The sequence below is a fragment of the Vitis riparia genome, chromosome 3, assembly GCF_004353265.1.
Source record: "Vitis riparia cultivar Riparia Gloire de Montpellier isolate 1030 chromosome 3, EGFV_Vit.rip_1.0, whole genome shotgun sequence".
NCBI classification, from domain to species: Eukaryota; Viridiplantae; Streptophyta; class Magnoliopsida; order Vitales; family Vitaceae; genus Vitis; species Vitis riparia.
In genome coordinates this window covers 3,808,074-3,825,395 of record NC_048433.1, presented here as the reverse complement: position 1 = coordinate 3,825,395, position 17,322 = coordinate 3,808,074, and the positions used below count along the sequence as shown (strand labels likewise).

Below are 17,322 nucleotides of genomic sequence, written 5' to 3'. Positions count from 1 at the left end.
AAATAAAAAATAAAAACACGTAAATGTCGATTAACAAGGGGATTGTACATTTTTTGTCATGGAGTGCAGCAATGATACGTGACTTCACACCATCCAAACATGTGGACGTAAAATAACAATATCACATTATCACGTATCAATAGTTCCAATCGACCAAGCTAAAATTAAGGACAAAAAATATAAAATATTTACATGTAGGAGGATCACAGTTTAATGACAACTTTATAAGTGTATAGTAAATCACTAAATTAGTCTAATAATTAATTATGTTATTAAAATATAATTAGTCGGTAATTACTAATTATAGAATAATTTAAATATTAGGCTGTTGAAATACTTACATGTGATTCGGTGAATCTGCCGTAGATTAAAATGGTGGTACAAGTTGTCCACGTGTTCCCTGACTTATTACACTGTGAAAATGAGTGAGTTCTCCCTCGTTTGCTGTGTGGTCTTCAACCTTCCTCTATATAAGAGCTCTCTATCCCAACTGCATACTGCATTCCACACACTCTCTCTTTGTCTTTCTCTTCCTCCTTTCTCTTTTTACCTGTAACTGAGATGGCTACAGGGAAGGAAGAGAGTAGTGTTGTCCATGGCGAAGCCCAGAAGGTTGTGACGGAGTTTGATGCTCCTAAGAAGAAAGGAAGAAACAAGTATGCCATTGCTTGTACTATTTTGGCTTCCATGACCTCCATTTTGTTGGGTTATGGTGAGTTCAGATGGGTTTTTATGGGGTGGTTTGTTTTATGGGAAAAAAAGAAGTATGTCTTGGTATAGTTTGTATATATTTTTTTTTCAGTGGAACCAAACACTATGATATGGTGTTTAGACTCTGTACTGATTTTTTTTTAAAATTTGTTTATTTATTTAATTTTTTTCTGTGTTTCAGATATTGGAGTAATGAGTGGAGCGGTCATATATATCAAAAAGGACCTCAAGATCAGCGATGTAGAAGTCGAAATTCTGGTGGGAATCCTCAACGTGTATTGTTTATTCGGTTCTGCTGCCGCCGGCAGGACCTCAGACTGGATCGGTCGCCGATACACGATAGTATTGGCCTCTGTTATCTTCTTCCTCGGGGCTCTGCTCATGGGCTTCGCTACCAACTATGCTTTTCTCATGGTGGGCCGCTTGGTGGCTGGAATCGGCGTTGGCTACGCCCTCATGATAGCTCCTGTCTACGCCGCAGAGGTTTCTCCGGCGTCCTCACGTGGCTTCATCACCTCATTCCCCGAAGTTTTCATCAACGCTGGAATCTTATTCGGCTATATCTCCAACTACGGCTTCTCCAAGCTCCGCCCTAACCTTGGCTGGCGATTCATGCTTGGCATCGGTGCAGTTCCCTCCGTTTTCCTCGCCTTGGTCGTCATCGCCATGCCCGAGTCTCCTCGTTGGCTAGTCATGCAGGGTCAACTCGGTTTGGCCAAGCGAGTACTTGACAAAACATCCGATTCCAAAGAAGAATCCCAACTACGACTTGCTGACATCAAAGAGGCCGCCGGCATCCCAGAGGAGTGCACTGACGACGTCGTTGCAGTCCCCAAGAGGAGCCACGGCGAAGGCGTCTGGAGAGAGCTTCTCATCTTTCCCACCCCCTCCGTCCGCCGCATCCTCATTGCAGCCGTCGGCATTCACTTCTTCCAACAAGCCTCAGGCATTGACGCCGTCGTCCTCTACAGCCCAAGAATCTTCGAAAAGGCAGGCATAAAAGATAACGACCACATTCTACTCGCCACCGTCGCCGTCGGATTCGTCAAAACCTGCTTCATCCTTGTCGCCACTTTCTTACTCGACAGGGTCGGACGGCGACCGCTGCTTCTAACCAGCGTCGCAGGCATGATCTTTTCACTGGCGGCCCTAGGAGTGGGACTGACCGTGATCGACCACTCAGACACCAAGTTAATCTGGGCCGTAGCTTTGAGTCTCTGCACAGTATTATCGTACGTGGCTTTCTTCTCCATCGGAATGGGGCCAATCACGTGGGTTTACAGCTCAGAGATCTTCCCACTGAGGCTACGAGCCCAGGGTTGCAGTATTGGGGTGGGCGTAAACCGAGTGACAAGTGGCGTCCTCTCAATGACTTTCATCTCACTGTACGATGCCATCACCATTGGAGGGGCATTTTTCCTATACTCCGGCGTCGCTTTGGTCGGTTGGATTTTCTTCTATACATGGCTACCGGAAACACAGGGCAGAAGCCTTGAAGATATGGAGATACTGTTCACCAACTCCAGCTGGAATAAGAAGAAGTCATCTACTAACGACACTAGCGGTAACAGCAACGATCACATTAACGGCCAGATCCAATTAGGAACTAATGGATGATGGGTTTTTTGGTAAATTTGTGGGTGTGCTTAGTAGGAAACTTTTTATATAATGACAAATGTATTCCCCTCTTGTCTTGTCTGATATTTTCAAAATAAGTTTATAGTGATGTGAGAGGGGGCTGAATATGGAATGAAAAAAAAAAAAAAAAAAGTTCAAAGTTAAAAATACATTGCTTTCACTTTGAATTAAGTTGTTTTCTCAAAGCGCTTTATTGTTTTCATTACTCATTTTCTATGTTCCGAAAATAAAACTCGTATGATACAATGAACTTTTACAAATTTATTAATCATACTTTGAAATACGTTTAGAAGAAATGGCTTAATATATGAATTTTTATAATATTTTTCTTAACATAAATTTCAAAAGAAGTATGTCTAGTGTTACGGGCTATAGTTTCATTGTGGGGCCTGATGAGCTAGAGTTCCATTACAATTGGACGTCGAGTGTTTTAATTTGTCTAAGTGCCGTAAGTGAACTTATAAAAATCCTAAGTCCATGATATTAAGTTTCCTTAAAAATATTTAATTCTCAAATAAAGCCTTTTAGGGAAAACTAAAATGTTTTTAGTTTTTTATTTTATATTTTTAAGTATTTTATTACTGTTCGACATTAATATTTATATAATTATTTTTTTAAACAATCCCAAAATAATCGAAATAATTAAAATATATTTTTTACGGAATATTTTCAAATAAGCTCTTAATTGATTAATGGGATAAGCCGTTTCTAAACCTAATATTTTCTTAATTAAAATATTGCTATTAATCACAAGTTTGTTTGGAAATGGGTGGAGGAGATGTTGTTTGTGATTGGCAAGTTTTGGAAACGGTATGCGTTTGAGGCCCAAGAAAATTACTGGAAATGGGAAAGAGTTTTCCTTTTGGGGTGGAAGAAAAGAGAGTCCAATTATTAAGGAAGTGAAAGTTGGAATGGAAAGGAGGGGAAGGGCTGGTACATTGAGAGAGAGCCACTTGTTTTCTGGGTGGATGGTGATATTATTTTTGTATGTGCCTTCCCTTGGGGCCAAAAGGAAAATCAGGCTTTGGATTTGGAAACCTTTCTCAATGGTACGAATTTGTTTTTAAAAAAGTAACAATAATTGTGAGATCTGTTTCCATTGATTGAGTGAACCCAATAGAATTGCTTTTAGTTTTAACTAAAACATTTTGACTGTTTTCATAAAATAAAATGTTTTTGTTTTTTTGGATTGGTTCGGTGGGAGATTCACTGAATTTAGAAGATGGGTTCATGTGGCCATGTCCAAATCATGTTATTTTCAAAATGCTTTCTATTTCTAGCTCATTGCTATTCATGGCTTGCAATTCATAGCCTTTTGGGGTTTGATTTCTCAGTAAAATAAAAAAAAATGTTTATGTTTCTATTTTAAAAACAAAAATATTAAAAATCATATACAAAATGTAAAAACCTTTAGAAAGTTGTGTTAAAAAAAATTGTAAAAATTGTTTGTAAAAAAATAAAGATATTAATACCTCAAATTTTAAAAATTTTGCAAACATAATTAGGGATGTTATCAAACTCTTAGAGAGTGAATTTAGTTTCAAATTTGTAAATCTATTTTGTTTATAAAATTTATTTATTTATTTTTTATAGATTTAGGTAAAAAGATTTTAGATTAGTGTGTTTAATATTTAAAAAATAAAAATAAATCTTGTATATGAAATATGTCAATAGGGGTGATTTAGTATTTTCATAATCAACCTGGTGAGGTATGAATGAAATTAAATAAATTTATTTGTCATATTTAGTGAAATTGTTGTATGATATATTAAAATTGTGATTTTTATATTTGTTGAGCTTTTATTTATGAAATTTTATAGATGGTTTTTCATACGTTCATCTAGTAAAAGTAGTATTTGAGATGGTGAAAAATAGTACTTGTATTATTAATATGTGATACTTGAATGGTCAAATTTAGTAACTTCATTTTCACAAAATCCTAATTATTTTTAGATACATGTACGATTTTTGGATTTTATAAACTTAAATTACAGTTAGTTCTAGAAAAATATCAAAAAAAGAAAAGTATACTAAGGAAAATAATTTTCTCGTATTTGATTTTATTATGAAAAATATAAAACAAAATCAAATCTAATTAAACTTGATTTAAAATTTATATATTTTAAAATGATTTAATCTTTATATAATAAGTGAAAATAAGTGAGATAAGTTTGAAAAAACATATAAAAATAATTTATTAACTAAAATTTTTGTTTTTCCTTTTTATTTATTTATTTTTCACATTTTCTCTTGCATTTTTCAAACCAAACTTACTTATTATTTGTGGTTTTTCTATTACAATTGCATGGAAATTGAAACGATCTTTTCCCATTAAATTTTACTCAAACTTTTGTTCAAGTGGCATGAAAAGAAAAATTCAAATATTGAACTTTCTTTAAATTCTAGCCAGCGATTGTCCAATTATTTTAACCAGCACTGACCATTCAACTTCGATCATAAATACTTTTGGCCAAAAGAAAAAATTTCGAAACACTGAGTGGTGTTCTCTTTCTCCATGATGGAGATGGTCGCAGGTATATTTACTATCATTTATTATTTTTAAAAGCAAAAAATAAAAAAGTATATCCAAATGATACTTTAATGTTGTTTGGATACACTTGTAGGTTTTTGTTTTTAAAATTACAAATATTTTATACAAAAATAAAATATCTTGTATAAAAAATATATATTTATTTTATATTTTTAAAAGTTACTTTAAATTTTCAAATAGTTTTTTAAAAATCATTATCTCGTCAATGTAAACCACTAAGACTATTCGTATTTAATATAATTTTTTTTTATTATTAAATTTTAAAAATAGAAAAAAGGGAATGTATCCCAACTCATCCATGGTGTAAAACATATTAGAGAAGGCTGTTTTGGCTTCATAAAGGTGAAGCATATGGATAAAGATTCCGGATGGTCATCCCATCTGAATTTTAAAGTGTGTTTCGTCTATTTTGTATTTTAATTTTATTTTTTTTATATCTTGATCTTATTTATTTATATTTAATTTTGTTTATTTGTATTAAATTTTATTCAATAAAATATTATGGAGAAAGGAGAGATATATAGTCCACATGTCAATTGGTGGGATCAAATTGAAGGTATGACACTTTTTGTTTATTTTTTATAGTTTTACTTAAAAGGGACAGAGACAAAAATGACAGGCAGGCTATGGACATAATGGAGCATGCGAATCTTGTACACATAATGCACCGAAAGATGAAGACTTCTCATGCTACTCTGAGATGATCTTCTGTTAGGCAACTGTTTGGTTTGAATATTGGATGGCTAAGTCTACCTGCCTACAAGTCTAGGGTGGAGGTAGTTGGAACTTGGAACTTAGAAGAAGTAACATCTCTCCATGAAAATATTGATTTAAAATAAAAATGATATTTGAAAATTTCAAATTTATTTACCTTGAACCTTTGCAGACCTGAGAAAAATTTATTCCTAGGGTAAAAAAAAATAAAAAATAAAAAAATGTCATTGAAATAAGGAAAGATCTACAAAAATTTAAATAAGGTTATTTTACACCACTTCCCAAAGAGATCCAAAGCATTCATTTGTTAACAAAAATTTGTCAAAAGGTGTTTTTAAAATTGAAAAACTGCTTTCTCTTCTAAAATATGGAGAACTGAAAATCATTTTTAAAAACAATTTCAAACAGGTCCTATGAATCTCAGACGAACCCAGAGCGATCAAGTCGAAGATGGATAGTTCCAAAGTCCTTATCATTCACTAAAATTTCAAAGAGAAACAAATCACTCACAATGTAGCCGCTGCCACTGCACCATCCTGCAGCATTATTCTTAACACCCCTCTCTGGAAAACAGGCCCCTTGAAGAACAGACTCAAATGCAATTGAATAATTTAATCTACAGTTGAAATGGAGCTTGTTGGGTGTCAAAGGGTAGGATCATTTTTGAGCTTTCAGAAGTAAAATGATCTGTACTGTGGCTGCAATAAAATGTGAATTCCATTAAATTTAAAATAAATAGAAGCTATAAACTGTACCTTTACAAACCTCGAGAGGAATCCCACTACTAGGTTACAAAGAACTTCGATTCCATGTTTACCGTTTTTCACTAACACTCCTCTGCATTCACGATGTGGAAATCCCTCTGGAAAAATTGCAGATATAACAAATAATACCATAACAACTATAAAATTATGATCACAATGTACATTAAAAGGCCTGCCCCAAAAAAATTTCTTTCACTGCTCGATGCCCTGTTGCAAGTATTGTATCAAATCATACCCAGCAGTGGTCCACTTGTTGTAGGCATCTATGCATGTGCGGATCATGAAGTTGGCTGCCTCACGGTCGCTCATCTCGGGATGAAATCTCTTGCGAAGATTTCCAATGGGGTCACCCCTACTGAAGCAGGGTAATCCGCTGTCTACCATCATCAACACCGTGTTCACAATCCCATCCATGTATCGGCGGGCAGCAAGGTAGCCCTTCACGCACAAGCTGAGATCATATATGATACACAGGAGAGCTTTCAAATTTGATACGGAACAGAAAAGGAAGGAACATGAAAAATAACAAGGAGCAGCATCATTTCTCTTACCTTACAAACTTGTACCAGGTTTCACTTTTCATAACCCCAGATGGATCAAGTAATTGAGTCATTTCATGGCTCAGCTTGAAGTGGGCACTTTCAAATCGCATATTTCCACCAGGTGAAGTTTCCAGTATAAAACCAAAATCGATATGAACAAGCCTTCCCTCCCTGCATGAACATGATTATTAATTGGTACTTGCATTTTCTGCAGTATTTATACAGGCAATATAGTCAAATGCCGATTATATGGGCCATCTTTTATATAAGTACTCTTGTATATTTATTTTTCAAGATATATTTCTTGCAAGTAGAATTTTGGGAGTTGTGCAATGAGAGATATCTGATGATAGTAACCTGTTCAATTTATCATGATAGCAGTGGTAAGTCCTAATTTGTTGGATGTTATTGCTCGAGAAATTGCAGTATAATATTTTTTTAAATATATCTAGAAATAATAGAGCATACTTGTCAAAAAGAAGGTTCCCATTGTGCCTATCCTTAGGTTGAAGTATTAGGCTGGCAACTGCATAACCAGCACTGCTAATAATGAAGTTATCACGTGCATTTTCAAAACTGGGAGACCCAACTGGTCCGAAGTCCTGTTGAAAAATCTCATACAGACCACCATCAGTGGTTTCACCCATCTGACTTCTGCTCCGTGAATTAGGCACAACCTGCAAAATAAAAATGTATCAAGAGAACATACAAAAACCAATATGTAATACTTCAAAATTAAAAGTATTATTAACTTGATCCTCCAGATATTTAAGAGAAAAGTCACTCATGATCAATATGGTAGAAATGGTGAACCGAGTAATGGGAGTAGAAGTGACTGTTCACTGAGACACTTGAAGGTGAATTGATAAGGGTACTTAACCTGAACAAATTGCTTTAATCATCAGAGTCAAACATGATTCTCCAACCAAATTTATTCATTATTTTTCATATTTAAAATTTCCAAAAGGCTCATTTCATGAGAAGAGGAGCCCTGATCCATATTTGGTTCTGAAAAGATCAATGAAGGGGGGAAAACTAGTATCTTACACATTTTCCTTTCCTTTCCCTCACTCTTCTGAATAATAAAACAGGAAGCCAAAACTTTCTTCAATGATTTCATGGATCTTCCATGAGATAGGTCATGTTGTGAGTTGGCAATAGAATTAATAAGATTTGAAGGACAACTGGAAATTCCATTTCTAGTTAACTAAAAAACTGGACAAAGCACAAGAAAAGCTGCCATCACCACTACTTTCTCCTTTATCTTTTCTTCCACTAAGTGCAACTTGACCAGTTGACCTCTCTTATAAGGAAATTGCAACTGAGTTGCCCACATCATGTCATGGGAAACAATGTTCGTAAAAAAACATGTAAGCCTCCTGTTAGACAAGACAAGACAATACAAGAAATTGCATTTAGTACAATGTTTTTTCACAACAGTCCAGAGTTTGAACCAAACAAGGGTCCGCTTATTGGGTCATGCGTTTAATCATGCATTCATTAACATCCATGACAAGAAAATTATGATACAATTGAAAGAAATAAACTAGAATTAGGACGAACTATGGATACTTAAACAAAAAATTCGATAGACTAACTAATTGGTCCTGTAACCAGAGAAAGAGCAAGAATTCAACATCCAGCCGAGTTGAATTATATTGTCCACTATTAGAGCTAAGTTACATGGATATTTCAAATTTTTTAGAGCATTGTGTTAGATATGGCATGACATGGGGTGTATTTTGTGTCCAACAGGCCACTGTTCAATGCATACCCACTGTTCAATGTAATCCTAGTTCAGTATAAATTTCTTCACACTTTGTCAACCTGCTTCCATGCATGACATTGCAATGCAAGTGATGGACCAATATCAGGCACACCATGTTACATTCTTCATTTTGGCTTACATTATAGGAGGAAAATTAAAGGATTAAAAAATTCCTTGGTTCTGTCATTCCCTGTGTCCAAAAAAAATAAGCACTTCAATAATTCTGTCTCATGTCCTTGGGATTAGACTAGTTCTTGCACCATAGCTGTTAGGTTGGATGAGCCTAGTCACAAAGGAAAGCATAGCCAACTCGAATTGACGCAGGTGGGCAGGTATACATTTAAAAAAATTTCAGGTCTTGGCAGGTTGAAATCCTGCACAAGAGAGACCAAAGGTAGGGATGGCTAATGCCAGGCAACAGAAATCCATAAACCCCAGGTTTAGAGGTTGGGTCGATGCAAGATTTTCCACCACATGGGGAAAGCATCCAACTGAGAAACACCATTTTCTAAAATACAATCAAGTTTTGCAAATTCAGTAGAATTAGATTGAAACAATGAGCCCCAACCCAATCTTTGAGGATAATTTAGATGGGAATAGAAATCAGCCGGAAATTTGCAACTGGATCCAGAAATAAAGCCACACAAGGAAACTTCCGCAAATACCTAGTTACACTGGTAGAAAATCCTGGATTAACCAGCAAATAATCTAGAACAAACATAGTTTCACAATGTAATAAACTGATTTTTGTTTCAATAGCATGTTTGGCAGCATATTCTAATAATGTTAACTTGACTTAGTTCACAATTATGGTCTGAAAATTTCTCAGGTAAAAAAATTTCAAACTGACCATCACATCTGTGCACACAAGACACAAACATACACACATGAAAGCATCATATAGAGATGACGAACACGTTCTCTCTCTCACACACACACATTCCTTAATGAAATTTTAGTAACGTAGCATATACAATCTCACCTCAATTATCCCTCTCCCTGGGCCAGTTGGGAGAACTCCATAAGGAAACACATAGAGATTAAGTCCAACTGCTTCAAATATGTCTCGAAGAAGAGAAATCACTTGTAGAGCAAGCACATCTTGCCGACAATCATCTCCTACCTGCAATGGAGGAGCTCAGTCAAGCCATGTGCAATATTTCAGAAGCAAAAGTTAAGGAGAGTTATCACATCAGGAACATAGGACTGAATAAATTCACATAGGGCCAGCTCTCTTCAAATCACAATTGCTAAGTTGATTCTAACAAAAAGGATTTGATGCACACAGAAAAGGGTGAAAAAAGGTAAATAGGCTTACTTTGAAAATGCAAGCTTGGGGCTTTATATCATCATGATTCCCTTCCCGATCAACCACATTAAATGTAATCATAATTGGAACTTTTGCTGCTGACTGTAAAGTTATCCCACTATCCACCTGAATACCCTTGACAAGTTTAGTAGTAGCAGTAGGTAGATAAAGGTCTTCTCCTTCCATTTGAATTTTCTTCAATTCCCTGTTGCAACCATTTAAAAAAGCACCAACCTCAACTGCTAATACCATACACAGACACAAACAACTGGCTTATGAATTCCCAATATAGAATAATACCTCCTGATACCAGCTGGTCGTTCTTCCTTCGGAAGTGGCAGAAGTACACCAGAAATAGATGTGACTTGGTCAAAGAAACGAAATTCTCTATTATACAAATCAAGGGCTTTGGGGGTGAAACCATCAACAATTCGCTGCCTAACAACTGGCAATAACGCTTGAAATGAACTATTCTGAAACAATAGAGAATAAATCTAAGTAATTGAGCAAGGAATGATACACTTTTTAGAAATACAGGGTAAATCAAATAGAAATTTCATTATTCATCCACAAATTCATCAATTTTAGAGATGTAAAATTCTAGAACATTTTTTAGCTGCTAACTTTACATATGTAACTACAGTGTATCCTGGTGTTAGAATTGATACCATAGAAGCAAGGAATAAAATATCAGCGAAATTCTCCAATATATTGACAGATATATCAGTTATCAGTCGGCTCCGAAAGAAAAAATGCAAGGAAAAGTCAGTCCAACAGAAATTCAGCAATTTCCAGTGATTTTTTTTATTTATTTTTTGACCAATTTTCATGATATTTCATTATTTTTTGGATATTTCAGGATTTTATCCCCCTGTGTTGGCCAAAATTGACAACACATCGCACATCAACGGGATGCATTTCACCCCCAGACCCTCCATAAAATTCCAAGTATTCATTTCTTCTGTTGGGATTTCCCAGAAACCAAACAGAACATAAACAAGAACACAAAAGGCAAAAAAAAAAACACTAAACTAATACCAAAACCAGGCGTCTCTGCAACAGCCACTGATCTCAATTGTGCCCTTGGTGAGTCAGTTTTTGAGCTTAGAAGAGAGAAACTGTGCAACCTTGGTGGATAAAGCTTCAATTTGGAACAGAAACAGAAAACAGGGGAGATAGAGAAGATATGATTCTGTAAAAATGAAACCTTAAGAGAAAAAAAAAAGAGAGGAAAGAAATGAAAGATAAGGGGCAAAATGGGTTTGATCTTGGTTTCCTCCACAATATCTATCTATCTATCTATCTATATATATATATATATACAATATTATAAATTAAATTTTAATGATATATTAGTTTTATTTACTTTATGCATTTTTATATCTTTTATAAAAAAAAATTAAACATGAAAGAAAATTAAATTTATAAAATAAAATTTAAAATATTTTTTTAACAAAAATTATCATAAATATTATCATTTTTTATATCATTAATTACATATTTACATCTAAAGCAGGAAAATAGATCATGTATTTTCAAATATGGTGTATTATTATTCAATGCAATAAATTTTATCTTATATATTATTCTTTTTTAATAAAATAGATTTAATTTATATATATGTATGTATGTATTATTGCTTTTTTATCATTTTTTTTAAAGTATTTCTTAACATTTTGTGAGTTTTGATAAACTTTTATTCTATTGAACCTTTTTTTTTTTTTTTTTTTTTAAGTTTCCGCCAACCACCAAGATTTTGCCAATTTTTGATATTTTGATCCAGTCCATTGATAGGGACATTGAGGATAAAATGGTATGGTGGATCTTGAAGTGTGGCCTTTTTTCAGTTAAATCAGTTTGTTCCTCTTTGTCCACTAGAACAGAGACCTTCCCTTACAGCATTGTTTAGAGTTCTTTGGCTCAATGACAGTTTTTTTTCACTTAGGAAAAGTCACTTGGGTTAAGATGCTGACGTTGGACCAACTTAAAAGGAGGGGGGTGTATGATGCTGAATAAATGCTATATGTGCAAGGAAGAAGAAGAAAGTTTGACCATATCCTCCTTCACTGCTCGAAAACAATAATATTGTGACAGCTGATTTTCGCCCCTATTTGGAATAGAGTGGGTAATGCACTCCTCAGAAAAGAAGGCGCTCCTGAGTTGGCATGGATCTTTTGTAGGGAGCAAGAGAAAGAAAGCTTGGAAAGTTGCTCCCTTCGGTCTATTTTTGACCATATGGAAAGAAACAAATGAGCGTTTGAGAACACTGAAAAAGTAGATGAAACACTCAAACAATCATTTATGTATAAATTTTTTGAATGGGCTAGAGTGTACTCAGGAGTTGGTGTGTCCATGTTGGACTTTATGGAATAGCTGAGCTCAATGTAGTGGATTGGGATATTGTTTTTCGAGTACCCCTCCATTTGGTATGGCCTTGTGGTGCCTTTGAAGACATTGTGTATACTTCATTGCACTCTTTTGTTAGGCACTTAATACAATGGATTTGTACTCGTCCAAAAAAAGAAGCTATTTATCTAAAAAAATTGACATCATATAAGATGTAAGGCAATGAAGAAATTTGAAACATATAACAAATTCCTGACAGGCTAAACCACTGTGCATTAGCAAATAATATTATCTAAATAGATTACAAACACACAGAGCAGTGATCATAGGAAATGTGTTGCATACTGCAATAGTTTTCCAAATCAAACAGGATAAGGGACAATTGCTAACTGTGTTATATATATTCCTACAAAGTAACCTTTTCATTTGATTTCTGAATATGTACCTATACAAATTAATAGTCAAACAAAACCAAACAACTGTAGGAGGGAGTGCCAAAGAAGCGGCTACTCATAAATTAGATTACTAAGGATGTAATAAAACCATAAAACCTTGTGTCAGTTGAGAATCAAAGATCTTGCATTCATTCTACCTAGATCAAGTGCTACTTGGCTTGAGAAAAAGAAACAAGTCGAGATGAACATACCTTTGCAGAGGCTGCATCTTTTCCCAATTCTGGACCATATTGCTCACCCTGCCATTCATAAACTCATAGATATCATAGAAGGTAGCACATATCTGATATCACATATTCAAAGCATACGGAATTACAGATATACTTCCAGTTTAACCAGAAAACTTCTAAAGCATGGCTATTTTTTCAGTAAAATAAACATGCGGATTTCCTACCTGTAGATGCCATATCAGAATATGAGCAAATATATCACTCCTTTGAGCAGCTCTAAGCAAATATCCTTCAACCAACCTCTGAGAAAGCATTTGCTAAACAAATGTCAGGATGCAAAATAAATTTAGGGTTACTCATGTCAGACAGGCAATCAATCCAACCTTAGACCTTAGATTTAACCACCCTGCACAAAGCTCAACACAACTTGTGCTTAAAAAATCAAGCCCCGTCCAGATGGGTAGAATTTGGTTGGCTATGAAAACAAAATAAAATAAGTGAACTATCATCTGAAAGTTTATCATTTCCACTAAATGTTTTTTACTTCATCAATTAAACTCTCTTTCATCTTTTCTTTTTTCTAAATGTTTTTTACTTTGCCCACTTAGTTCTCTTTTATCTTTTCTTTCTTTAAGAGAGAGAGAGAGAGAAACAACTATACTATCTCTTTTGATGTAATTCATATAGAAGTCATATGTTAGTGAATATAGTAACCTTCAATGGAAATGAAGTAACATATAAATGTATGTCAGGATAGCATATTGTTGGTTGCTCAACAGCCCAACCAAAAAAGCCTAACATAAACTGACACCAGGCTTTTCAATACACACCCAACCTAAATACTCTGTATCAGGAGAGGCTGGGTTAGGAGTTAGGATTGACAGGTTGAACCTATCTAAATTGCAGCTCTGAATCATGATAATGAAGTTCAAATTAGACACAATAAATCAACATCTCCAAGAGATAACTCACCCCTTCATCATAGCGTAAAGCCTGAACCAGCTGGGGCATGAAAAAAGTAACTCGATTAGGAGGATATGATTCCAAAACCCTAAGAACATAAGCCATAACACGTGGGTGTCCCTTATATGCAGGAGTAAGGAACTCAAGAGCCTGCGTAATTGAACAAGCTGCCCAATGTGGCAATTGTTGCAAGAGTGTTGAATTTTCATCAACTGCTTTTGGGGTGACAAAATATGGCAATGCTTCTGGCATGCAGCGGAGCTCCATTATGTGCAACTACAAGAAGAACAAAAAACATAACCCCATAAAAGAGGATAAATAAAAGACTAGAAATATGAACTAATGGCATTTAAATGCATCGCAATAAAATTAAGAACAACATTAGTCACAGAGTGACTTATTGAAGTGAATCAACACTCAAATGCGTATTAAAAAAAGAAAAAAGAAGAGAGAGAACAAAGAAAAAAACATTAAACTAAACTAAACTAAACCTCAAACCCTTGAATCACCAGGCAGGATTAGATGGTTATTATTAGATGGACCCATTTGCCACCCTTGATACTTTATATGTGTGTGTGTGGAATATGAAAAACAAAAACAACATTAACAAACCAGAAAAGAAAAAGGGCAAATTAAAGTGAGGGTAGTCAATAGTGCTAGAATGGGATGGATGAGAAGACCACACACCTGAACCAGCTGAGTCACTTCAGCCTTCAAGGAAGGAACTGTTGGGAACCTTGAGGCCAAGGATAAAGCTATCCGTGGATCAACAGAAAAGGCAGTTCTGGCAAACTCAATCCATTTCTCTGAGCTAATTTTCAGCCGAGAAGATGAACTTTCCCAAAAGAAATAAATACAACAGCAGACAATAAACATAAGCATGGAATCACCAGTTTAACAAAAAAGATTAATAGAACAGTAATAAGCATGGTGAACAGAATCAAAAGTTTGTATAAGTTACCTTGAGTTGGTGGGTTGTGCCCAAACATGAAGTCTATCAGCTTCATGCTGGCATAGCATCAAAAGCAACTGCTTACGTTTTTCTCTTCCAGCAGCATAGTTCTCCATCTGTCCCCAAACAGGGTGATATTGATCCTTCTGCATATTTATCCAAGTTGATGAGCAAATAGCATATACAAATTGATAACAATTGACACAAAGAAGGGAAAAAAAAATAGCATACACAAATCCTACAATAACAGTTAACAAAAGAAGAAAAAAGGTTTGTAACCAGAGAAGCACATGTACTTTTTTAGGTAGAAGAATCAATCTCAAAACCTTACAGGCTCTAGTACCATGCACTGCAAATATAATCATCTTACCACATCACCCAAAGAGCTCCCATTTTCACGCACACCCTTTTTTGATTCTGATTGAACAGTATCCACCCGTTCATTTGAAAGATAATGAACAAATATAGAAACAGATTGAGCCTCACTCTGGGCAAAATTTATGTTGTTCATGTCATACCATTCAGGTTCATTAGCAAACCAGCCCAAAGAAGCCCTGTCAAATGCACGAAGTAAAATATTCAACTCCTGGAGGTAAAAGGAAAAAAAATAATAAGCTGACAAGCAACTGCGAGCTTAATACAACACCATACAAACTAGTGTGAAAACAGACGAAAGAGTAGTTGTATCACACTAAGCTCCAAAAATTTATGCCAGTGCTATCAATAAATAAATAAATCAATATCGACCATAGGTATTAATTTCTACTTTAAATCATGTAATACATCTTATAGGCAGAAAGACAGTCAGAATCTAAATTCTAAAATGATGAGGATAGGGTTTTCAATAATCACATTTAAAATTTAAGTTTCTAGGAAATGGAAAAAGATTGACAATAACATAATATTCTTACATTGAAGATTTATTGCCAATGTGGGAAAAAAAATGTCAAAATCAGAAAGTTTTGAGAGAAGGTTGAAGAAATAGATGAGAACCCTCCAACACAGCCACTTATAGCTTTGGCAGAACTTGTTTAGCCTGGAAGGAGAGCAGTAGTGGTTCCCGTGGAAGATGTGTTATATATTGGAGATTATTACATCATCTTGGGGATAGGAGATGGGTATTGTGGACCAATATGTAATCTTTGGAGGGAGTAAAATTGTAGGATGTTTTAGGATAGGAATTCAGCAGTACAGAATACTACCCTTCAGAGTCCAAAGAATTTCAGAATCTTCCTTTGAGCATTGTTATAGCCGAATGGTCATCCCATTTGTTACCTGTAGATAAGAGGAGAGACTTTCCAACTGAATTTCCCTGACAGAAGGCAATATTAAAATTAAGTTGGGGGGCTGTTACTCAGAGAATTCAAGGGATTGTGAAAGCTGACAGTATTTGCATCATCTTTGTTTTCTCAGAGAGGCATGAGTTTAAGATCGAGGAGGACAAATGGGCAGTTTAGCAAGGCTTGCAGGAAGCCTTGGACAAGGCCTTGGTCTCTTGTTTGATTTGAGGCAAACAGGATATTCAACAACTAGATTCACACAAACTACAAAATTGATTTAAGGCACCAATCTTTCTGCCATGTACATGCTAACCCATAAAGACAAACTTTGAACAAAGCAGCTCTTCAATGATTGAGTCGATAGCTCAGCATTTTCAAAGGCTCTCCAATTTCTTTCTTTCCACAGTGTCCAAAAAATACACGACGGGGCAACTCTCCAAACCTTCTTACACTTTCTTCCCATGAGGTTGTGCCAACTTAAGTGGGTCTCCCTAACTGAAAAAAGGACCCAAACAACTCCGAATAGAAAAATTGTAATTTCCTCCTCTTTTTTTTCTGATGGGCAGAAATTTTATTTTCCCCCTTTTCAGGCTACACCTGTTTGATTTCTCTCGGTATAAAACCCGTGAACCTTGGTGTATACCTCTTTTCATCAATATATATCTCATCATTGCTTTCTCATAAAAAAAATAGAAATAAAAAAATAAAAAAAGACAACACCAACAACTATCATTGCTTGGGTCTGGCAGAAGAAGCTTGGCCCTTAAAAATTCAAATATCATATGAGGAAAGATCATTCAGGCATAGAACCCTGAGGCTCAAGCTAGGTGGATCTACAAAGATAACAGCAATAAGAAGGAAAAGTGATATGTAGTGCAGCAAAAAAGCCTCCAAAGACATAAAATTGCCTTAAAAATTTTGCCATTCCTCTCAAGCCATAGCACCCAAGGTGGGAGTATTGCCACCCACCACAACAGCCCGCTTCTAGCATAGCCACCAAGTCTGCAGAAATTAATTGCCAAAATATCTGCTACTCCTCTAAAGGGAACCTAAGACAACCTTGCAAATCTGAACATTTATGCCATAAGTACAATGCTACTGGACAGCACAAGAAAAGATGACCAACTATACTTAAACCATCCAAAAAAAAGCCACAATG

At 35.2% G+C, this 17,322-nt stretch overlaps 2 protein-coding genes across 4 annotated transcripts in view; one reads left to right on the top strand and one right to left on the bottom strand.

The window, feature by feature from the left end:
* The first annotated feature begins 484 nt into the window (after positions 1–484).
* Positions 485–2,516, top strand: LOC117911787 (polyol transporter 5-like). Its single transcript, XM_034826203.1, has 2 exons — positions 485–712; positions 893–2,516. Exons 1-2 carry the CDS (start codon positions 562–564, stop codon positions 2,326–2,328), a joined length of 1,587 nt encoding a protein of 528 aa, XP_034682094.1. The 5' UTR covers positions 485–561; the 3' UTR covers positions 2,329–2,516.
* Positions 2,517–6,309: 3,793 nt separating this feature from the next.
* The window catches only part of LOC117911289 (phosphatidylinositol 4-kinase alpha 1), a 34,777-nt gene continuing 23,764 nt past the window's right edge, over positions 6,310–17,322 (bottom strand). Inside the window, exons 15-26 of one of the 3 annotated variants that reach the window (XM_034825594.1) lie at positions 15,254–15,437; positions 14,893–15,029; positions 14,619–14,766; positions 13,941–14,207; positions 13,193–13,285; positions 12,990–13,037; positions 10,298–10,470; positions 10,007–10,202; positions 9,671–9,811; positions 7,389–7,597; positions 6,930–7,091; positions 6,310–6,829 (exon numbers count right to left, since the gene is read on the bottom strand). In XM_034825594.1, the coding sequence (XP_034681485.1) occupies positions 6,571–6,829; positions 6,930–7,091; positions 7,389–7,597; positions 9,671–9,811; positions 10,007–10,202; positions 10,298–10,470; positions 12,990–13,037; positions 13,193–13,285; positions 13,941–14,207; positions 14,619–14,766; positions 14,893–15,029; positions 15,254–15,437 (2,017 nt within the window). In that variant the 3' untranslated portion in view covers positions 6,310–6,570. Of the gene's footprint in view, positions 6,830–6,929; positions 7,092–7,388; positions 7,598–9,670; positions 9,812–10,006; positions 10,203–10,297; positions 10,471–12,989; positions 13,082–13,192; positions 13,286–13,940; positions 14,208–14,618; positions 14,767–14,892; positions 15,030–15,253; positions 15,438–17,322 lie in introns of those variants that run through there. The other 2 variants (XM_034825595.1, XM_034825596.1) reach the window with 2 other exon arrangements.